The sequence below is a fragment of the Solanum lycopersicum genome, chromosome 7, assembly GCF_036512215.1.
Source record: "Solanum lycopersicum chromosome 7, SLM_r2.1".
Classification (NCBI taxonomy): Eukaryota; Viridiplantae; Streptophyta; class Magnoliopsida; order Solanales; family Solanaceae; genus Solanum; species Solanum lycopersicum.
Window position 1 is genome coordinate 68299862 of NC_090806.1, and position 20429 is coordinate 68320290.

Below are 20429 nucleotides of genomic sequence, written 5' to 3' on the forward strand. Positions count from 1 at the left end.
AATTCTAATCAACCCTAAGTTAGCATTTGTTCATGATAAGATAAATAGCTAAGTTAATAATGTGACTGGTCTTGTTTTTTTTTTAAAAAAAAAACAAAACTTGGATTAAGATATATTTTTCAATTATTTTCTCATTAATAAATATCTTGCCGGACAGGAATGGTACTGATGTACATGGTTATTTCGTATGGAGTTTAATGGATAATTTTGAGTGGATATTTGGTTACACTGTCAAATTTGGGCTTTATCATATTGATCCTTCTTCTTTGAATGGAAGCCCAAAATTATCGGCCCATTGGTTTAGAGAGCCAAAACAATTAAATAGCGTATGTCTCAAACATAAATGATTTTAAACCTTCTTAAAATATATTTAATCTTCAAAAATGTCAGTCAACATTTCTATATTTTAATTTTATCTTTGAAAAGAACTTTGTTTCGTTGACTTTTGAAAAAGATAATATGTGATGTCTTCAACTTTTTATGAATATTTTGTAAGTTTGTAGAAATTTCGAAATATATATTTATTATCAATTTAAAAATGTGTGCTAGAAGCCTAGAACCATAATAGGGGCTAGTACTCCCCCCGGAATCAAAGTGTGCGTCATATATTTTTTACACGTCATTTTAATAAATATTAATTAGGATGATGTTTTGATAATTAATTACTACTCCATTCAAGAACAATTATTGTTTTATCTTAATTTTAAACAAAGAAAACTAATTTGAAGACATACTTTTTTAAAAATTTGATCATTTTTTAATTGAGGGTGTAAGTTTTTCTCAATTAAGATCATTAAAAATAGAAAAACATAACTCTCCATAAAACACATACCAAATTAAACCACAATTCTTATTGTCAAATAATTATTTTTTGACAAATATAGATATTAATAGTACTATTTGTGTGATGTATGATTTGGTTGTGTAGTATACTTGAATGTAATAAAGTTTTCCTTTTTTTCAGCATTGAGGCTCTTGTTAGTCAAGAAATCTGTATACCATTTTGCTGAAAGCTTGGGAACTCGATCTAATGTATGGCGATCAACGTAGTATAACCCAAATTTGAGCTCGTATCCACTAGTCCACTCGAAATTATCCATCAGGCTCCAAATGAAATAACCACGTACATCAGCGCCCTTCCTGTAAATGTCATTCGAAGAAAACAAAGATTTCATCATTTTGGGTTGGTTGAGTCATGATTCAGGCAACCTATTGTTTTGGTACATTTTACCTGATTGCTCGAGCTAATGATGCAAGATATGACTTATGGAATTCAACTCGCTTAGTATCATGTTGTAGCTCATCCGCTTGTGCTGTAGTAGGATTCAGAGAGGCGTAGCCTGCAATGTACCTCATAGATCAGTTTTTTTCCCACAAAATTATGAATATGCAAGGTAAACGAGGCTACGATGGTTTACCATTTTCAGTAACAAACATAGGTTTATTATGGTATCTCTTCTTCATATAGTCAACAATCTCCTCCATTCCATTTGGAACCACAAAAAATCGAGACATTCCTGTCTATGGAGAACAGGACAGTACGCGTATCATGACGAGAGAAAGCAGAGTTTAAGGATTACGAAAACAACTTCATACCGGTTCTCCAATAGAAACGCCATCTTTCTCTCCTAGAGTAATGAGATAGCCATGGATAGGGTGGTCTCCACCCGCGATGCAACTAGAATTGGAGCAAACGCAGCTAGAATTAATGCAATCTTTCGCATACAGAGTGCCATAGTGGTTTATTCCCATGAAGTCAATACTATCTTTAATAAGCTTTCGTTCATCTGAGGTGAACCTCGGCAGTGCATCTGCAAGATATTTACGCATTTCTGGAGGGTAATCTCCGTGTACTAAAGGATCGAATACCCTGAGATTTATGCTACTGTCAATGCGCGAACCAGCTTGTTAAGGCCAAGTTTTAAGCCAGTAAGACTTACCAAGCAGCGGTAAATAGCACAGCCCTATGAGCAGCATCACGATCAAAGTCATTATTCCTCAACGGTTTATACATAAATGAATGCACAACAATTCCTATCATTCCGCCATGTTTAGGCTGCATACAAGAGCATCAAATTCGAGCAATTAACCACATGTTAACACTATTTCAGAGGTTAGGTGAAAGTAGATGATACTTACTTGAAAATGCTCGCGATATAGTTTTGCAGCCTTGGCATGTGCCAGTAACATGTTATGCATTGCAACAAGAGGTTCGGTATCAGAATTTCCAGCTGAACAGTTGCCAAAAGGCGGGGAGCAACGAGCAGGAGGGTAAACTCCCCTCACATAGGCCATTTCTGCAAACATATTTGGCTCATTGATTGTGGTCCAATACTTCACTCTATCACCAAAACTCTCGAAACAAATCTTAGCAAAATACGAAAATTCTTCCCTGTATAGTAAAAAATAGGACAACTATAAAACGTACATCCTTAAGATCGATAGCAAATGTACCATACATAGTATTTACACAGAGAAAAACATACTGCATGATAGGATTGAGCCAGCCCCCATGTTTTTCCTCGAGTTCATGTGGATGGTCGTGGTGATTAAGAGTCACAAATGCTGTTATTCCTGCAATTATACGTCAAATTTCTGTTATCTAACCGCGACATCCATGGATTTACTAAGCAAAAATTTGTACTATCTGCAAACATTACACCTCTGAGTAAGAGAGAATCAATGAGTTCGTTGTAGAACGTAACACCAGCAAAATTAACTTTACCAAACGATCCTCCTATAAAACATAAACAAAATAAATACTAGTCCGATCAATGAAAAAAAATACAAACAAAAGCATAACAGGAAGTACTAGGAAGGACTCTGCTCCACGAGATAGAGAAACGATACGAATTCAAGCCAATCGAGTGCATTAACTCAACATCTTCCTGCAATACTTCATAGAATCAGAAATGTAAAGTTAATTTCTTTCAACAGAATTATTCAAAGTCCAGATATTCGACCTGAAATCGATGGTAATGATCATCCGCTACATCTCCAGTATCTCCATTATTTATCGTTCCTGAAACAATTTAAAAGTCGAAAATCATTCTCAGTGTATGCATAAAACAACTAAATCAAATAAACTTCATACAAAATAACTAAGAGAAATAGACCTTGGCTAAATTCAACTTAAAAGCTAGCTCTAAATTCCCAACAAACGTGACATCTAACACCCTGCATGTTCAAGACTAGACATCTAGAGGGTCGACAATATTCCCAAATCAAGGGCGGAGCCAGTAAAGTTACACGGTTTATACATGATTAAAATTATTAGGTACATACAGTAACTATTGAACCCTGTCGAATTCCTTTAACTTCTTCATATGTTTAATTTTTTATGTTATTTTGAATCCCTTAGTAAAAATCTTGGCATCAATAGTAACCCATGGTAGGGTCCAACATCAGATAAACCATGAAATGCGATAAAAATATAAAACCATTTTGTTTCCATAGGAGTACGAGAAAGGGCAATGAAGTAAGTGAAGTGGTTAGATTTTACGAGATATTCCAACTACTACCAGATGGATGTGATATAAGAGCCAAACGAAAACGAATACCATACATAAAAAAGTCAAAGTTATCCATATATGTCCTATTGACGTTAAACTCAAGGAAGATTCAAGTCACTCGACAATCATAGACAATGGAAATGACAAGGCATAAATTTTAGCTCTAGTATGACAAAATAAAAGTAATATTCAATCTTAACTCAATCCAACGGCTCGTTCACGAGGTGAGGTGAGTATGGTTTGAAATTATAAAAAATATAAAATAAAATTGTATATACCTTTAGTATGACTAAAAACATCCCAATTACTCAACCCTTTTCCATCTTCAAGAATTGCCCCTTCAATCTGAAAAAGAATAAATAAAATCAAATAATATCCAAAAAATGAAAATAATTTTAGTGATAAATAAATAAAATAGAAGAAAATACTTGATAAGCTGAAGTAGTAGTTCCAAATAAAAACCCATCTGGAAATTCTGATTTCTTCAAATTTTTCTGTTCCTCAAATGAATTTATACAAACAAATAATAGTAAACACAAAAAAAATAAGCAACTGAAATAATTAGAACTGCTAATCTTCATTTGGGGTCTAATTAACTCTATTTGTTGAGAATAAATCCACTAAATATCAAATATTTATGTGAATTGCTCTAAAATGAAATACAAATAATGAGGTAGAGGAAGATAGTGAATTTTTTATACCAAAAATAGCCTTAATTATTACAATAGGAGACAGGGAGAATATATATTGAGTAGAAATACCTAACATTTATAGGGACCATATAATCCAATTTTTAATTAAATTTTATTTATATTTTTAAAAGTCGTGTAAATTTAGCTATTAAAAACTTATCCTCCACACAAACGTTGCTTTCTTCTATCACACTGTTATTGTAATATATTAATTTAGTGGATACAATATTAGAAAAATTATATTATTTTTTGTCGTACATAATTGCATACATACATATATATATTTTATTTAGACTAATAATATAATATAACCGATAACAATCATCTAATTAATTAAATTATGATTAAAAAGTTAATGTTAAAAATATATATAAATATAAAAGGCCATCAAGGAATAATAATGATGAATATAAAATCAGGGTAGGTGAGTGAGCCTATCAATTAAATAATTTCATTTTATAATATGATAAATCAAATAAACAATTGGTCCAATAAATAGCATTAAATTACAGCACGTTAGGTAGAATATTTGTATTTTGATTGTTGAATTGAATATTTATATCTTTAACAAAATAATTTGTGTTAATTAAACTCAAAAACTCTAATTCAACTCAAAAAATATTTGTAGTGGGCATTAAATAATAAATAATGTATCAGTGGACATACAATGATATACACACGACATACAAAAATATAATTGTATTTTTTCTATATGTCACTTGTTTGTTAGATTGTACATATTTTGTGGGGAAAAAACATTTGTTATTTTTTAAATAAAAAATTCACTAAATTGAGTAATTTCACTCATAATTTATATCATTTTCTAGGTAAAGTCCCATGAATATATATACTATTATAAATATCATTTTATATCAATTCCTAGTAATGGGCCACTTAAGGAAGCAATTGGGCCCGGAAAATATGGGCCTTGACAGATCCCATTGAAGTACCTATAGGCTTTAAGTTTGTCTTTTCGAGCCGAAGTAGGCTAGAGAGTCCAACTCTGAGGCCACTATGATAGGGTAGATACCGAATCATCATATCAAAATTGAATTCTTTTATATCATAATTTTGATACGATCGGTATTTATTATACATATTTTTTAGAAAAATGATACCCAATACGATATTGGGTATTCATTAAAAAAAGATGTTGATTATCGTACTCAAATGTATAATTATGATTATTTATAACTATGTATGTTAGATCTTTTATAAGTATATATTTTAGATCTTTTAATTATTAATTCTCCTAATAGCTACTATCATACAACATGAAAAAATTGAAAAATCAAGCCCATAAATATTATATTATAATAATAAGTTTTGACTATATATAACAGGTAAAATTGTGATTGAGAAAAGTTATATCCCTCGAAGCTACAATTCTAAATCTTGGACTTACCCAAAGTTCACATAAATTGCATGATAACTTCTTTGCGTTATTTCTCCTACTTCCATGGAAACACATCCACTATATGTCAATATAATAATTTTCTGTATGAGAGTTAAACAAAATAAATTTAATCGATATTTTACCAATATTTTTTTTTAATTATATTAACATAATTCTCAAAGTCCATACAGATTTAACTTTTCATAACGTAACTATAAAGTTAAACTAGATATTTATTTCTTGTCATGTATACGTCTAGATAAACATATTAGAACCAAAAAATAAATAGGAAAAGAAAATTAATGGCAGCAAAGCTTTTTTGATGGTTAGAAGTTTGAATCAATTGTATCAAAAAATTTAAATGATACTCCAAAAACAAAAAAAAAAAAAAAGGAAAAAAAAATAATTAATGCCAGCAACTATATAAATATATTATTTGGTGTGAACAAGACACAAATATGTTATTTGCGCTTACTCAAGTAGGCATAAATGTATTACTTGTACATACTCAAAATTAGAGAACATAGATGTCAATTGAAACCAACTTAAATGACATATTTTTTTAATGGAAAAGGCTCAAAAATACCCTTAAACTATTCGAAATAGCTCATATATACCCTAAAATAATTATTTTGGCTCAAAACTACCCTTCCCGTCATACTATTGGATCAAAAGTACCCTTCTTATTAACGGAAGTTGTTAAATGCCACGTGAATGTCATATAAATGCCACATTGCATGCCAATAGGATCTCACTGTCACGTAGACTGAATAGAAAGGGTCAAAAATACCCTTAAGCTATCCAAAATAGCTCATATTTACCTTCAAACTTATTTTGGTTCATAACTACTCTTTCCGTCAATCTATTAGGTCAAAAGAGTCCTTCTTATTAACTGAAGTTGTTAAATGCCATGTGGATGCCATGTTGCATGCCAATAAGGTTCCACTGTCACATAGACTAAATCCCTAAATCCTAAATACTGCCCCCCCCCCCCCCTATTTCATTATTTCCGGAAATGATATATTCACCCGTTTTTCCTCATTTCGCGGCTAGGGTTTCATACTTTTCTTCGTGGCTGGGTTTCAAAGTGTATATTCATGCTTGTAGGTTAGGGGCATATTTGACCCTTTTCCCTTGAAATATAAATGTCAAGTGATAATACATAAAAATGACGTGGAAAATCCATTTGGCATTTAAATAAAAGTAAAATGAGTTGGATATTTCGAGTTGGTCAATTAACGCCAAAAAGAGCATATGTAGACCAAAAGTTGGACGGCAAGGGTATAAATGGACCAAACTTTAAACGGAGGGTATATCTAAACCTTTTCAAATAGTTTAGGGGCATATTTGACCCACCGACAAAGGAAAGTGTGAAACCTTAGCCACAAAATGAGGGAGAAGGGGTGAAATCGTTTCTAGAAAATAATGAAATGAGGGGAAAATGAGTAATCAAGATTTAGGGATTTAGTCAATGTGGCAATGGAACCCTATTGGCGTGCAACGTGGCATGCATGTGGTATTTAACAACTTTCGCTAATAAGAAGGTCACTTTTGACCCAATAGTTTAACATGAAGGGTAGTTTTGAGCTGAAATATAGTTTAGAGTAATATGAGTTTTTCGGATAATTTAAGGTCACTTTTGACCCTTTTTCTTTTACTCTATGTGACAATGGAAATTTATTGGCGTGCCATGTGGCATCCACATGCCATTTAACAATTGCCGTTAATTAAAAGGGCACTTTTGACCCAATAGTTTGACGAAAATGATAGTTTTGAACCAAAATATAGTTTAAGGGTAATTTTAACCTTTTTTCGTTTATTTAAATAAATAGTCAGAAAATTTGGCGAAAATATTAAAAAATCTAGAATATCTTTTTTTTAAAAAATAAACTAATACTTTTTTCTATTTTTTTTTTTGTTAAAATGTATTAAAGTTAAAAAGATAAAAATGTTCAAAAAGGTAAAATAACATATTATGCCAAAAACTTATTTGTATTATTTCTCGTACTTCATGGGAACACATCCACGGGATGTCAACATAATAGTCGTATACGCACTTTTACTTGTGATACTTTGCGTCATAACAGTTAAATTGCAAAAATTTTGATCAGCTTTTAACAATTATTTTTTCACCATATATATTAACATAATGATGAAAGTTCATGCAGCTTTGACTTTTCGTAATGTAATTGCAAAATTAAAAACTTCATCACATCTTTAGACTTTTAACTAATATTTGATATTAGTTTTCACCATATTAAACATAATAGTCAAAATTCATGTAACTTTGACTTTTTGCGACGTAACTGTAAAATTAGAAACTGTCACATTTCTAGAGTTTTGAAACATAACAGTCAAAATTCATGCAGCTTTGACTTTTCGCAACGTAACTGTAAAATTAGAAAATTTATCATGTCTAAAATTTTGACTAATAATAAAAAATTATTTTTTCATCACATCAACATAGTCAAAGCTCATCTTGATTTGACTTTCCGCAACGTAAGATAAATTATTTTTACCAAAAAAAAAAACAGAAAGGAAAAGAAAAATTAATGGCAGCAAAGCTTTTTTGATAGTTTGAAATTTGAATCATTTCCACATATAAAAAAAGATTTAAAAGTTAAAACAATTTTAACCCCCAAAACCTTAAAAGGGAAAAAAAAATAATATCACCAACCAATAAAACCACTATCTTTTTTCCTTTCTTAATTTTGGTTAAAATTATTTGCTTTTTCTAAATTCTATATATACGCACTTATATTTGACTCAATTCATATTTTAATATTTACAAATAAAATACTTATTTCACAATATCAATCCTAATAAAATTATAAATTTTCTCTTCATCAAGTTATAAATAAAATAATAATTTTACTATATCTGTCCTAGTTAAACTATAAGTCATCTCACTCATCGGGAAATTAAGAACCCTAAAAGTGATTTGAGAAAATCATTTATTACACCTCAAAATATATTGTAACACGTCTCATATCCCCTCCAAACTTTACGTATACCCAACAATATTAATCACCGATATATAAATACATCAAATTGTTCTATATTTTCAATCACATTTTATTTAGTTTTTTCTCTTTTCTTCTTCAAAGAAGAGAGGGGGGGAAAATTATTTATAAAAAAAATGGAGGAAATACAAATTACTCAGCTGGAAAGTGCAGCCATATTCAAGAAAACTAATTTTCCTGTCACTCTCAAGGTAATTTATTTATTTATTAATGTGATTTATGTTAAAATTTGTAAATTATTTTGATAATTTGGTGGTAGTTCTTTTGATTATTTTTCCCCCAGAAAATTACATGCATGTATTCGTTTTAATCTAAATTAATGAAAAAAGAAAGGTACATTCTTGTTTAAACACATTGATTTTGTGTTTCATTAGTTCTATTGTTTTAATTTGTCCAATTTCTTCTTTGTAAAAAAATAAATTATTGTTTTTAATCTAAACGGTGTGTTTGAGATGAAGTACTTTTTTTTTTTAAATGAAAATGTTTTTCAGGAAAATACGTAAGTTTGTTACTATTTTTTTGTGTTCTATTTGATTTTACTTAGTCAAAACTGACTTGGCATTTTCTTTGAGAAAATATTTTATTAAATTAATTGGGAATCTAAATTTGACTAGTAGAAATGATAAATTTCTCTTTTACGTTGCTAGAATATACAAGTAAAAAATCGTATAGAATATAGTTATAAATATTCTATGTTGAATCCTAGTTATTAGTAGTCCTTCTGTGTCCTTTTACTCGTTCAGTATTGACTTGGTACACCTTTACTAATAAAATTATATTTTATTATATCATTGTTTGAATATAATAAGAAAAGTGAAATATGTCTAATTTTTACTCATTCGGTATTGAATTGTGACACCCTTAAGAAGGAGCAATAAACAAAATGATAATTTTACTGTATTACGATGCTTAAGAAAGTAAACTAGGAACTAAGTGATAAAGTATTTCTTGATTTTCTAAACTGAAATCTAATATGGACAAGTAAAACAAGGACGAAGTGTTAAGTTAATAACTATGTGATAAATAGTCGGTGTTTCTCTATACTGAACAACTATTTTTAGTACGATAGACGAGTTGTCTTTTGGTTTCCTATGATGCTTTTTGATGTTGTGGAGTAGGAATTTGTGTTAATGTTATTTGTATCACAAAATGTGCAGTTTGACAATGTTGTATACAAGATTAAGGCCAAGACTGAAGGGATGTTCAAAAGTTCCTCTAAATCACAAGAAGAGAAAATAATCTTAAAGGGTGTTACTGGTATAGTGTTCCCCGGCGAGATGCTGGCCATGTTAGGCCCCTCAGGCAGTGGTAAAACAACGTTGTTAACGGGGTTAGGAGGTCGTTTAAGTGGTCGTCTTGAAGGTACTATAACTTATAATGGAATGCCCTTCAAAAATGCTATGAAACGTTACACCGGATTTGTTACTCAAGACGATGTTCTTTACCCTCACTTAACTGTCACAGAAACACTAGTATACACTGCCTTGCTTCGGTTGCCTAAAACCTTATCACACATGGATAAAGTCGCGCATGCTGAGGCTGTGATTTCTCAATTGGGATTAACCAAATGCAAGGATAGTATCATTGGAGGTCCGTTATTGAGAGGGATTTCGGGAGGGGAGAGGAAAAGAGTCAGCATTGGACAAGAAATGCTTATTAATCCGAGCTTGTTGTTTTTGGATGAACCAACATCGGGCCTTGATTCAACAACAGCTCAAAAGATTGTGTCGACTCTATGGGAGTTGGTGAATGGTGGGAGGACGATTGTTATGACAATACATCAGCCTTCAAGTAGACTGTTTTACATGTTTCACAAAGTGTTGTTATTGTCTGAAGGAAATCCCCTGTACTTTGGCAGAGGTGAAGATGCTATGTCCTATTTTTCGAGCATTGGATTTTCACCCTCCGTTGCTATGAATCCCTCCGACTTCTTGTTAGATCTTGCAAATGGTATGTTCATCTACGCTCTTACTTGATATCACTATAGAAAATGACATAGGTTCACACACGATTAGGCGTGTTCATCATATAGCAAATGTCCTATATACATTCGTCGTGATCAATTTGTGCAGGTGTTGTAGATGATCCACAAGAAGATCAAGCATCAATCAAGCAGACTCTAGTAACCGCGTTCAAAACAAATCTGTTGGATGTAGTGAAGGAAGAATTGCAAAGGTATGATGATAGCGAAGATCATCAAAAAATACAGAAAGGGGAACTTGATCGATGGTCCAACACTTGGTGGAATGAAGCTGTTGTGTTGTTTAGAAGAGGAATGAAAGAACGAAAACACGATGCCTTCTCATTCCTCAAGGTTGCACAGGTCCTTATTGTATCTATACTTTGTGCAATGTTATGGTGGCGATCGACTGACATACAGGATCAGGTTATATTCTCTACTTCCTCTGCATTACAAACTACTTCCCCTTGCATAACATAACGTAACGACTCCTAACTCTAAAGAGTTGTAATTTTATCGATTGATGCAGACTGGGCTCATGTTCTTTATCACTTCATTTTGGGGGTTCTATCCTCTCTTCCAAGCTATTTTCACGTTCCCACCAGAACGAATGATGTTGGAGAAGGAACGAGCCTCAGGTACATATCGACTCTCTTCATACTTCATGTCAAGAATAGTTGGTGATCTTCCAATGGAGCTAGTACTTCCAACTATTTTCGTCATCATAGCATACTGGACAACGGGCCTAAAACAATCCCCGGTGAACTTTTTCTCTACCTTGTTCACTGTTCTATATGGTGTATTAGTAGCACAAGGCCTTGGACTTGCAATTGGCGCGATGATCATGGATCTAAAATCAGCTACTGTACTCGCCTCAGTAACCATGCTATCGTTCACTCTAGTCAGTGGATTTTTCGTTCATCATGTTCCTAGCTTCATTAGTTGGTTAAAGTACATATCGCTTACCCAGTATACATTCAAGCTCTTGGTAGGGTCACAGTATGAGGAAGGGGAAATGTATCATTGTGGCGTAGTGGATGCAACTTGTTATGTGCATGATTTCCCCGCGATAAAGTCTGTAGGGCTTGGAGGTAACGCGATATCAGTTGTTGCATTGACTATAATGCTTGTGGGATATAGAGTATTGGCATATTTGGTACTTACAAGGATTGGTGTGACGAAGAAATAGATGTTAGTGATCGTCTGATAATGAGGAAGGAATACTCGTCTTTCTGCTAACTAGGATGGATTTGAGTTTTTCTTTCATATTTGGAAGTCCTATAGATTTCAGAGTTGAGATATTATCTTTACCTTACTATAAAACTTTTAGGTATAAGGTAGAATGGCATAAAGATATACTATTGACAAATTTGAAAGTCCAAATTGTAATATTTGATTTGTCATCATATACAATTTAGACATTAAAAAATTTGTATGGGTTTTATATTCAGCCTCAATGTGATTGCAATTTCTAGTAGTAACATAATTGTTTTTAGCACTTGGCCAATATCTATTCTCTTGTTAAAAGAACAGCTGATCAGAGAAAAAGAAGTAAAGAAGAAATTAGTTGTTTTTTTCCATATAATTTGGAGGGCAAACTAGCGACATCAAAAGACATTTTGAATCAAACTATCGATTATGACATTTTTATTCATTTCATTTAGTTTAAAAGCATTATTTTATCAAATTATTAACAACAATAAGGATATTATTGGATCAAGCTTTCAATCGAGAACATTTTTGTTCATTTCATATGGTATAAGGATTTTTTATTTTATTTTACCTTTTTCATTTTTAAAAAAAAATTACTATTATTTTGATAAATTTGGATTCCACTATAGAGCAAAATATTGATTCCAATTTTCTGAAAATAAATTTTGATCTAATATGTCAAAAGTATTATTAAATAGTAAGTGCTAGAAATCTTAAGGATTAAGTTCGTCTAATTTGAATTGTGTATTTGTCTCTACCTAGAAAGGTTGTTAATATCAAATGAACCTTCTAACATATCTTAATTTCAAAAAGTCACAAGACAATATAAGGAGACTAAATAATCAAATGTGATATTTAAGATTGGTATGGACAATATAAGATAGGGCTTATATTAGAGTAAAAATCATAAAATGAGTTGTTGTCGACTCTGATACTATAGTAAAAAAAATAAAATTTTGATCTAACACAACTTCAAAAACTAGCTTTTAATATGAGAATTATAGTCAGAAATCATATAAGAAAACCAAATAACTAGTCTCTCATCGATGTGCATGAACTCAATACTATTAAAATTCGAACTCGTGATACATATCATTATGAAATACATACCAAATAACAAATGAGAAATGAAAGTTGCAAAAGAGGTGTGGAACAAATTAGGATAAGGTCTAAATAATTGGAAAGAAAATGAGGGACAGAACAAAAAGGGTGCATTAACAAGCTCATGCTATTAGATTCATCTAATTGGGGCATATACATATATAGTTTATCAGACCACAATCTCTGCACCTATTACTATGTTTAAGTTTATAACCTAATTCTAAACAAAAGTTGATTTGTTTCTTTGCTATTTTTGAACTTCTAGTCCCCACATCATCACTATACACTATTCCCTTACTCTTTAATTGTCTATTCTAAGTTCACATTAATTGGGAGAGATTGTATGTAGGGATAACAAAGTATCATTGACAAATCTAAGTTATATAGTATGTATAATTCATCTGTATTACTCTCTCCGTCTCATTTTATGTGACATTTTTGGCATTTCGAGATTCAAACAAGTGTATCTTTGACCCTAAGTTTTTCATAGATTCTTTTAACATTTTGAACTATCAATTATTGTGACTTATAGTACTCTTTACGTAGTTTACAAATATATAAATTTTAATTCAAAAAATTTGAAGATCTCATATGCGAATATCCGATCAAAATTAAACTGTTTGATTCTCTAAAAACGAAAAGTGTCACATAAAATGAGACAGAGAGTGTAATAAACTAGATATTTGAAAGATACATTTATCTAAGTTTCTCTAAAATCAATCCTTGTATTTTATTTATTTTTCATTAGCTTTAAAAGAGCTAAAAAGTAGTTTGGTCCAAGTACAATCATATACTTTATGATGATTTTCATTAATATAAAAAAAATGTATCTAAGTCTTCAACAAGTCATAGTATTCTTTTATGGTTTTGAATAAAAAAAGCATCAAATTCTAAATAGTAAATACAATCAAAGTCGTAATTGGCTATCGACTTTAAAAAAGATATTTGAGTTTTATCCCAATTTATATTAATGCTGAGAGTTTTATTCATGCAAATTATTCGTATGATGTCCTTTAAATATTTTTAAATTTTCATTCTTGTAATTTGTAGTATTGTTTTGCAAAAATTATATCATGTTCAATGAACGATCAAGATAAAGAAGATTGTTTCTTAAACTTTGTCACGCAAATTAAAATAGAGTACCAAAAATGATGTCGGAAAAGCACATAGATATTTTTTTTTCAACAATAATTTGGAATTATTTCCATATTTATCTGTTGAGGAATGTGATACTTGTGTTGTTTAAAAATGAACTCCTCCATTGGTCCAACCCTAATAATTTCAAACAAAATTAGGCAACCTGCATACTTTTTTGGACCACTAATCAACATTTAATCATTGTTTTAGAAGTTATCCTATGTTTAAACACATTTTAATAAACAAATTAAATTTGAGATAAAAATCTCTGACTAAAACATGGAAAAACAATAATAATAATTTTTTCACACATTTGTTTTAAAATTCAATAATTTTTTTCCTGGTATTGTAACTACTACAACTAAATGTTTTTTAATAAGTTTTTTCGTGTTTTAGTTAGAAATATGCATGTTTAAATTTATTTTTTTTAATTAAAAACTAGCAATTTTTAATGACATTCCAAACAACGAATAAACTTAAATATCGATCTGATCATTATCTTGTCCACCCTATTTTGGTTTGGTTAAATTGTACTATTCAAAAATTGAAATCGAACACGTAAATCTAAATCGAAAAACCAAATTCACACCCGCACGACGATTAAATAGGTATGCATAGCTACCTAGAAACTAAAGATTCCTTCCTCGTATCGAAATGAAATGTATAAGGACTATAATTGATAGAAGTGGATACGATGCCGTGAATGAGAATGATTCTTTTTTAATCAAAAATTTCGTATTCAAATTTCGAGTATGAGTAAATTTTGATAGGAAGAACTATCTTTCGAATAAAATTTTACCCGACATAAAATTAAAATTAAGTAAATTTTATTATGAATATCAAATATCGAGCGAAAAAATCAAAAATAAAATAAAGTTGGTAGAAGTGAAATCAATAGATGCAGCGCATATATGTCTTTAACGCTCGAGTGATAGTACAATGGGTACTAGTACTGTGTTTATTGATGAGTCAATATAAATGGGTTTTTTCAAAAATAAAAAATAAAAAATTGAAAGTGTTTGATAGTTAAAACGTTTTTCTTTTATGATATCAAATATAAATTAATTTGACTATCTAAATAAAATTTATTAGTATTATTAAAGACTATGTTGATGTATTATATATTATCTTTCCTTATTGACCTTGCATCAAGACTATATAAAGTGAAGGTAGATGTGAAAATTTTAGCCCTTAAAATTATCGGAAAAAGTATGTATTTATGTGATTAAAGATAATATAATCTTTAAAATCAATACTATTTTGAATTAATAATAAGAATCTCTTTTTCCCTCCTCTTTTTTAATATTTGTATACATCACTCCACTTCTATCAGATACATTATAACTCTGTTTTTATGTATAATGTATCTAATATAAATATTATTATTTTTGTTGATACGTAATCGTACCCTAAATATTTCAAATCTAAATCAGTATAAATCTGAATTATAGTTATATATAGTTTGCTATGTATCAGAAGAAGAAATAATGCATCTGCGTATTTTGAAAAAATTAAAATTATTATTATTTAAAAAATTTCAAAATTAAATGTAACGATCTTCCAAATTGTTAAAATTTATGTACTTTATATAAAATTACAATTCATTCAACGTGCTCTAAATTGCCCAAAATAACTTTCGAACAAATTAGCAATTCGAAATTTTTTTATTTCAATCTATTTAAAATAATTCAAATTTATCTCAATCCGTTCACGTCCGAACGTAGTGTGGACTATCATCATTGGATATAGAGATGAAATTAATAGGTGCAGAGTATATAGTCACTAACACACGTACAATACTTCATGGGACTATTTTGATTGGTCGGTGTGACTCCTAGGTACAAATTATTTATAGCATTGTTTGATGTTGTAAATTATAATTTCCACGTGTAAGTAGATAAGGTCAAACTTCTTAATTAGGAAAGTTAAATTAAATTATAAATAATTGTGATGACTATATAATATATATTTGTATGTCTTTTTTTGTCTAGCAAATCAAATGTTTGAGAATATGTGTGCTTTCATAATTTTCCTATAGGAACAAGTAATTGAACAGTTCTAAATAAATCCAATTAAATCATAATCAAAAGTATATTAATAAATGAAGTGTGCACGAAATAGTTGTTTTAAAAGAAAAAGATGCCACATACATACATATCATGTAGACATAAATTAAATGTAGTAAAAGTATAACTCTAAAAAGATGATCAAATGGTCAATTATACTTTACCTTTATTAATAGATTCATTGATTATCCAATTCAAAATTTTCATTACACTAAAAAAATAAAGAATGGTCAATAATGTTTATCATATATATACCTAAGTTATAATTTAAATATATAGCTTTTTCATCTATGAAATTTCGAATGAACCCTTCAACCTTATTTGATTCTGTCCTATTTTATTCTATTTTTATTTTTAAGTTTTCGAATCATTTTACCTGAATCTGTTGAAAAATAAGGAAATTGACGTTTAGAACATGTCCACAACACAACTTACTAATTTGCCTATAACAAGCTGACTTCAAGTTAACTATACTTAGAGTTGTACTACAGTACCTATTACTACTATAATAATAATAATGCGATTATAAATAATCTAAATCCTAATCGTACTATGATTCTAATAGTAATCATAGTCATAATTTAAACCTAATCATAATATAATTCTAAACAAAATATAATTCTAATTAACATAAGTAATCTTATCTTAGTATGACTCTAATTCTTGATCAGTGCAACATGTTTCAATGTTATCTTCCTTCTTCACTTACTATCGACACATAGTAAGTTATGTTATACGTTCCTTTGACATATTTCAATATCAGTTTCCTTCTTCTTCAACAGAATCTACGCAATATATTTATTCTATCACCAAAATTATTTTCATTCTGTATAGCATCAACTTGGCATAAAGATATAAATCTTATTCTCCAACTACATATCTTTGACTTACGTCTCTCAGAGAGATTATTTATTTTTATATAAATAAATACTTATTATTCTGGTTTGGATTCAACAGTTCTAATTAATACAATATGGTGTCAAATTGTTGTGGCAAAACGTCTCTGTTACTTATTCAAGAAAAAACTGAAGTTCGACTTTTTTTTGTTGAAAAAAATAAAATAGAAAACATAAATGATTTAAGGTTAAGCTATATATGATTTAATTTAGTTTAATTATTGCATTATTTTGTTATAGTGTTATTCCGCTATTTTCTATAATTACTTATATTTTCATTAGGCTTCTCTAAATAATTTTAAATCAAGTTAAGGCTCTATAGAAATCATCGATTTACCTTACTTATTAGAAATCATCGATTTACCTTACTTCTGAGAAAGAAAAATAAATTGTCGTATACTTTATTTTTTCTCGAATCTCAACTAAATTAAATATGTTTAGTGTGGGGCATGTTGGTGGTCAATTAGACTATTAACTAAGAATTTATATAACTTAATATGTAGACTTTATATAACTTAATATGTTATCGTGGACCAGTAAGAAAACAGCAGACGTAAATAAAAAAGATGAAGATGAGTTAATTTAATATTGTAAATATAGCACGTGGCATTAAAAGAACTCAACAAATTTTCAACTTCAATTATTAATTTTATGAAAAAGCAATCGACGTGCCACTTTGACCTACCAAACAATTGCTAATTCTTATCTACTATACTATATATTCATCATTTTATTCAATTTCCTCAAATAATGCCACGTCCAGTAAAGTTCATTAAAAGATCCAATCATACACACAAATATTATTGTCCATACTTTAAAGTTAAAAATTGACATTCCATTTTCCCTTTTGAACCTTCGAGTCCACTTCAACTTTCTACTTTTACTAGTATATTTAATATATCTTACTCGACGTTTATATTAAATTATAAATTTATATTAATAATTAAGTAATTGGTAGAAATCGATGCTAGGGATCTTGCTTGATCAGCTTTCTTAACAATTACTGGCATAAACAAGTAATGAATGACATCGTATAAAATATAAGAGAAAATTGCACGGATAAGTAAATTTATATTATTTATTTACTCATCATAATTATAGTTTGCTACAGTTATCATTCGCGATTAACATTATATTTAATTACGTGGGCTGACTTCGAGTGTGTATAATTAATCATGTTTGCATATATATAATTCTCCAGGATATACAAATAAATATGTATAATATACAATTTTTTAGCTTATATACATATACAATTCACCTCTCTTCCCTCTCTCAGCCCTCTCTCGCTAGCCTCTATCCTCCCTCTCTCAATTTCGCTCGCCCCTCTCCTCCTTCTCCCAATCTCGCTTTCCATTTATATAAATATATGTGCATAATATATAGTTTTATACAATTATATACACATATAATTCACCTCTCTTCCACTCTCTACCCTCTCTCGCTCTCCTCTCTCCTCTCTCTCGCTCGCCTCTGTCCTCCCTCTGCCATATACAATTACATATATATAACATTCAATTATCTAAGATATATATATATATATAAAATCCATCTTTCTCCCACTCTTTTCCCCCTCTCTCTCTCCTCTCTCCTCTCTCTTCCAAACTCGCTCGTCTCTCTCCTCGATATAACATGTAGCTACAAATTATAATATCAAACTATAGCTATAGGGAGTAATTAATTACTCCCTCCGTCCGAAATTGTTCGTCATGTTCTTATCGAAAGTCAATTTGACTAATTTTGAAAGGTAAATTAGATTACATTAATTCAATATTTTAAACCAAAAAAAGTAGATATTCTAAAAGTATATGAAAAATACAATAAATTATAATTTTTTACATATTAATATAATGAAAAAAAACATCTTAAAATGTTAGTCAAAGTTTTTATAGTTTGACTCTAAAAATAAAATTGATGACAAATAATACCGAACGAATAAAGTATTTTTAAATAGCTATATGTGAAAGTTTTTTAAAATATAACTTTGAATTTATTAATTTGATGGAAAAATTAAGTGCGAACAAATTATTTTCCTTCTAGGTACCCCACAAGAAAAACAAAACAAAAATACCCCAAAGTCCGCACTCTAGCGTAAACACAAGACCTTAGAGTACTCACTATATAATAGTATTCAAATATTGCATATAAAAACTATTAAATATTTTTAGTATGTTTGGCATGAAAGAAAATTGTTTTATAAGCTTTTTTTATGGTTGGTTATTTCAAATATATTATTAAATATATGTACACATTTAATCTCTATGTTGAAACAGGAAAAGTAACATTGTTAGTTTGAAATTGTGACTCCAAATATTAATTTGATTCATGAAAAAAATGTTTTTCTCTATTCTTTACCACTTGCAAACATTTTGAAAATATTGATACTTTGTTACTTTTTACTAATGTCAACGAGTTGATTGACGATAAAAATATTTTGTCAAGGTGATATATTGCATTTCCTTTCTAGTTTTAAAAAATAATTTCTTTTTTTAAAGTATGTGGTTCTAATTAAAAGATAAGCATAGTATTTTAATTTGATCCTTGGAGAATAAATTTTATTTTTCTTCATAACATGTTTGTATCAAGAAAAACGTTATGTAAAAAATTAAACGGAGCCCCATTGAGGACCACAACCCATAATTTATGAGTTGTCACACACATACATGACAAACATGTGTGCATTAACGGTGAGATTGATATGATGTATTCATTATTTAATAAAATGTAGAAATAGATTCAAATTTTAATATTGCATAATTTCAAAGACTAGCTCTTAATTCAGTATATTAATTTTAATATTGAGAATTTGAAGTTTGGACTAAAATTATTAAATTTTATCTACTCATTTTTGTGCTCTACCTTTTGCTTCTAACAAGAAATTTCATGTTTAAACTTTTTTAAAAAAATTAAATTTATTTTCATTGATTGACCTTACACGATTTTATTTCAAAATAATCGGGCACAAAACAGAGTACCATAACTAAAAATAATTATCAATATAATTCATATCCGTAAGAATTATAATAGAGATCATCGCTTCTAAATTCATTTAGTAAATAATTCAAAATTAATTACTATAAAAATAATTTATTTTGGTTCGTATAAAAGAATGATCATTATCAATCTCAAAATTTCACTTATTAATATTAAAATTTGATGAAATAACTCCCTTCCTTTCCAATTAAGTACATACTAATTTATTTATTTTTATCAAAAATGCAATGTTAAACATATTTCAATATCACTGCAATTCCTCCAACTATTAATCGTGATAAATTTTTTATTTAAATCTTCAACATCGAAAACTCGAAAATAAAATAAAATAAAATTAGGACTAGAGAGTGATTAGAAAAAAAGGTAAATAAAAACCAAGCCAAAATACAATTTTTTTAAGAAATAAACAAAAAAAAAAAAAGAACCAGAAAAAAAAAGAA

At 29.4% G+C, this 20429-nt stretch overlaps 2 protein-coding genes across 2 annotated transcripts; one reads left to right on the forward strand and one right to left on the reverse strand.

The window, feature by feature from the left end:
- Window positions 1-800: 800 nt before the first annotated feature.
- Window positions 801-5893, reverse strand: LOC101248595 (beta-glucosidase 18-like). Its single transcript, XM_004244157.5, has 12 exons — window positions 3941-5893; window positions 3791-3857; window positions 2964-3022; window positions 2813-2888; window positions 2663-2737; window positions 2487-2574; window positions 2140-2392; window positions 1941-2056; window positions 1597-1870; window positions 1419-1521; window positions 1232-1340; window positions 801-1140 (listed from the first exon to the last, which is right to left on the reverse strand). Exons 1-12 carry the CDS (start codon window positions 4091-4093, stop codon window positions 897-899), a joined length of 1617 nt encoding a protein of 538 aa, XP_004244205.2. The 5' UTR covers window positions 4094-5893; the 3' UTR covers window positions 801-896.
- Window positions 5894-8535: 2642 nt separating this feature from the next.
- ABCG20 (ABC transporter G family member 20) lies at window positions 8536-12027 on the forward strand. Its single transcript, XM_004244156.5, has 4 exons — window positions 8536-8814; window positions 9781-10573; window positions 10696-11009; window positions 11113-12027. The coding sequence occupies exons 1-4, from the start codon at window positions 8740-8742 to the stop codon at window positions 11770-11772; spliced, it is 1842 nt and encodes a 613-aa protein (XP_004244204.1). The 5' UTR covers window positions 8536-8739; the 3' UTR covers window positions 11773-12027.
- Window positions 12028-20429: the final 8402 nt, after the last annotated feature.

Coding starts and splice junctions, on each gene's coding strand:
- LOC101248595 (XM_004244157.5), bottom strand. CDS start 4,093: ATGAAGATTAGCAGTTCTAATTATTTCAGTTGCTTATTTTTTTTGTGT. Junction 3,858..3,940: donor CTACTACTTCAGCTTATCAA/GTATTTTCTTCT, acceptor ATTCTTTTTCAG/ATTGAAGGGGCAATTCTTGA. Junction 2,889..2,963: donor ATCATTACCATCGATTTCAG/GTCGAATATCTG, acceptor GAAGTATTGCAG/GAAGATGTTGAGTTAATGCA.
- ABCG20 (XM_004244156.5), top strand. CDS start 8,740: ATGGAGGAAATACAAATTACTCAGCTGGAAAGTGCAGCCATATTCAAG. Junction 10,574..10,695: donor CTTGTTAGATCTTGCAAATG/GTATGTTCATCT, acceptor CAATTTGTGCAG/GTGTTGTAGATGATCCACAA. Junction 11,010..11,112: donor CGACTGACATACAGGATCAG/GTTATATTCTCT, acceptor CGATTGATGCAG/ACTGGGCTCATGTTCTTTAT.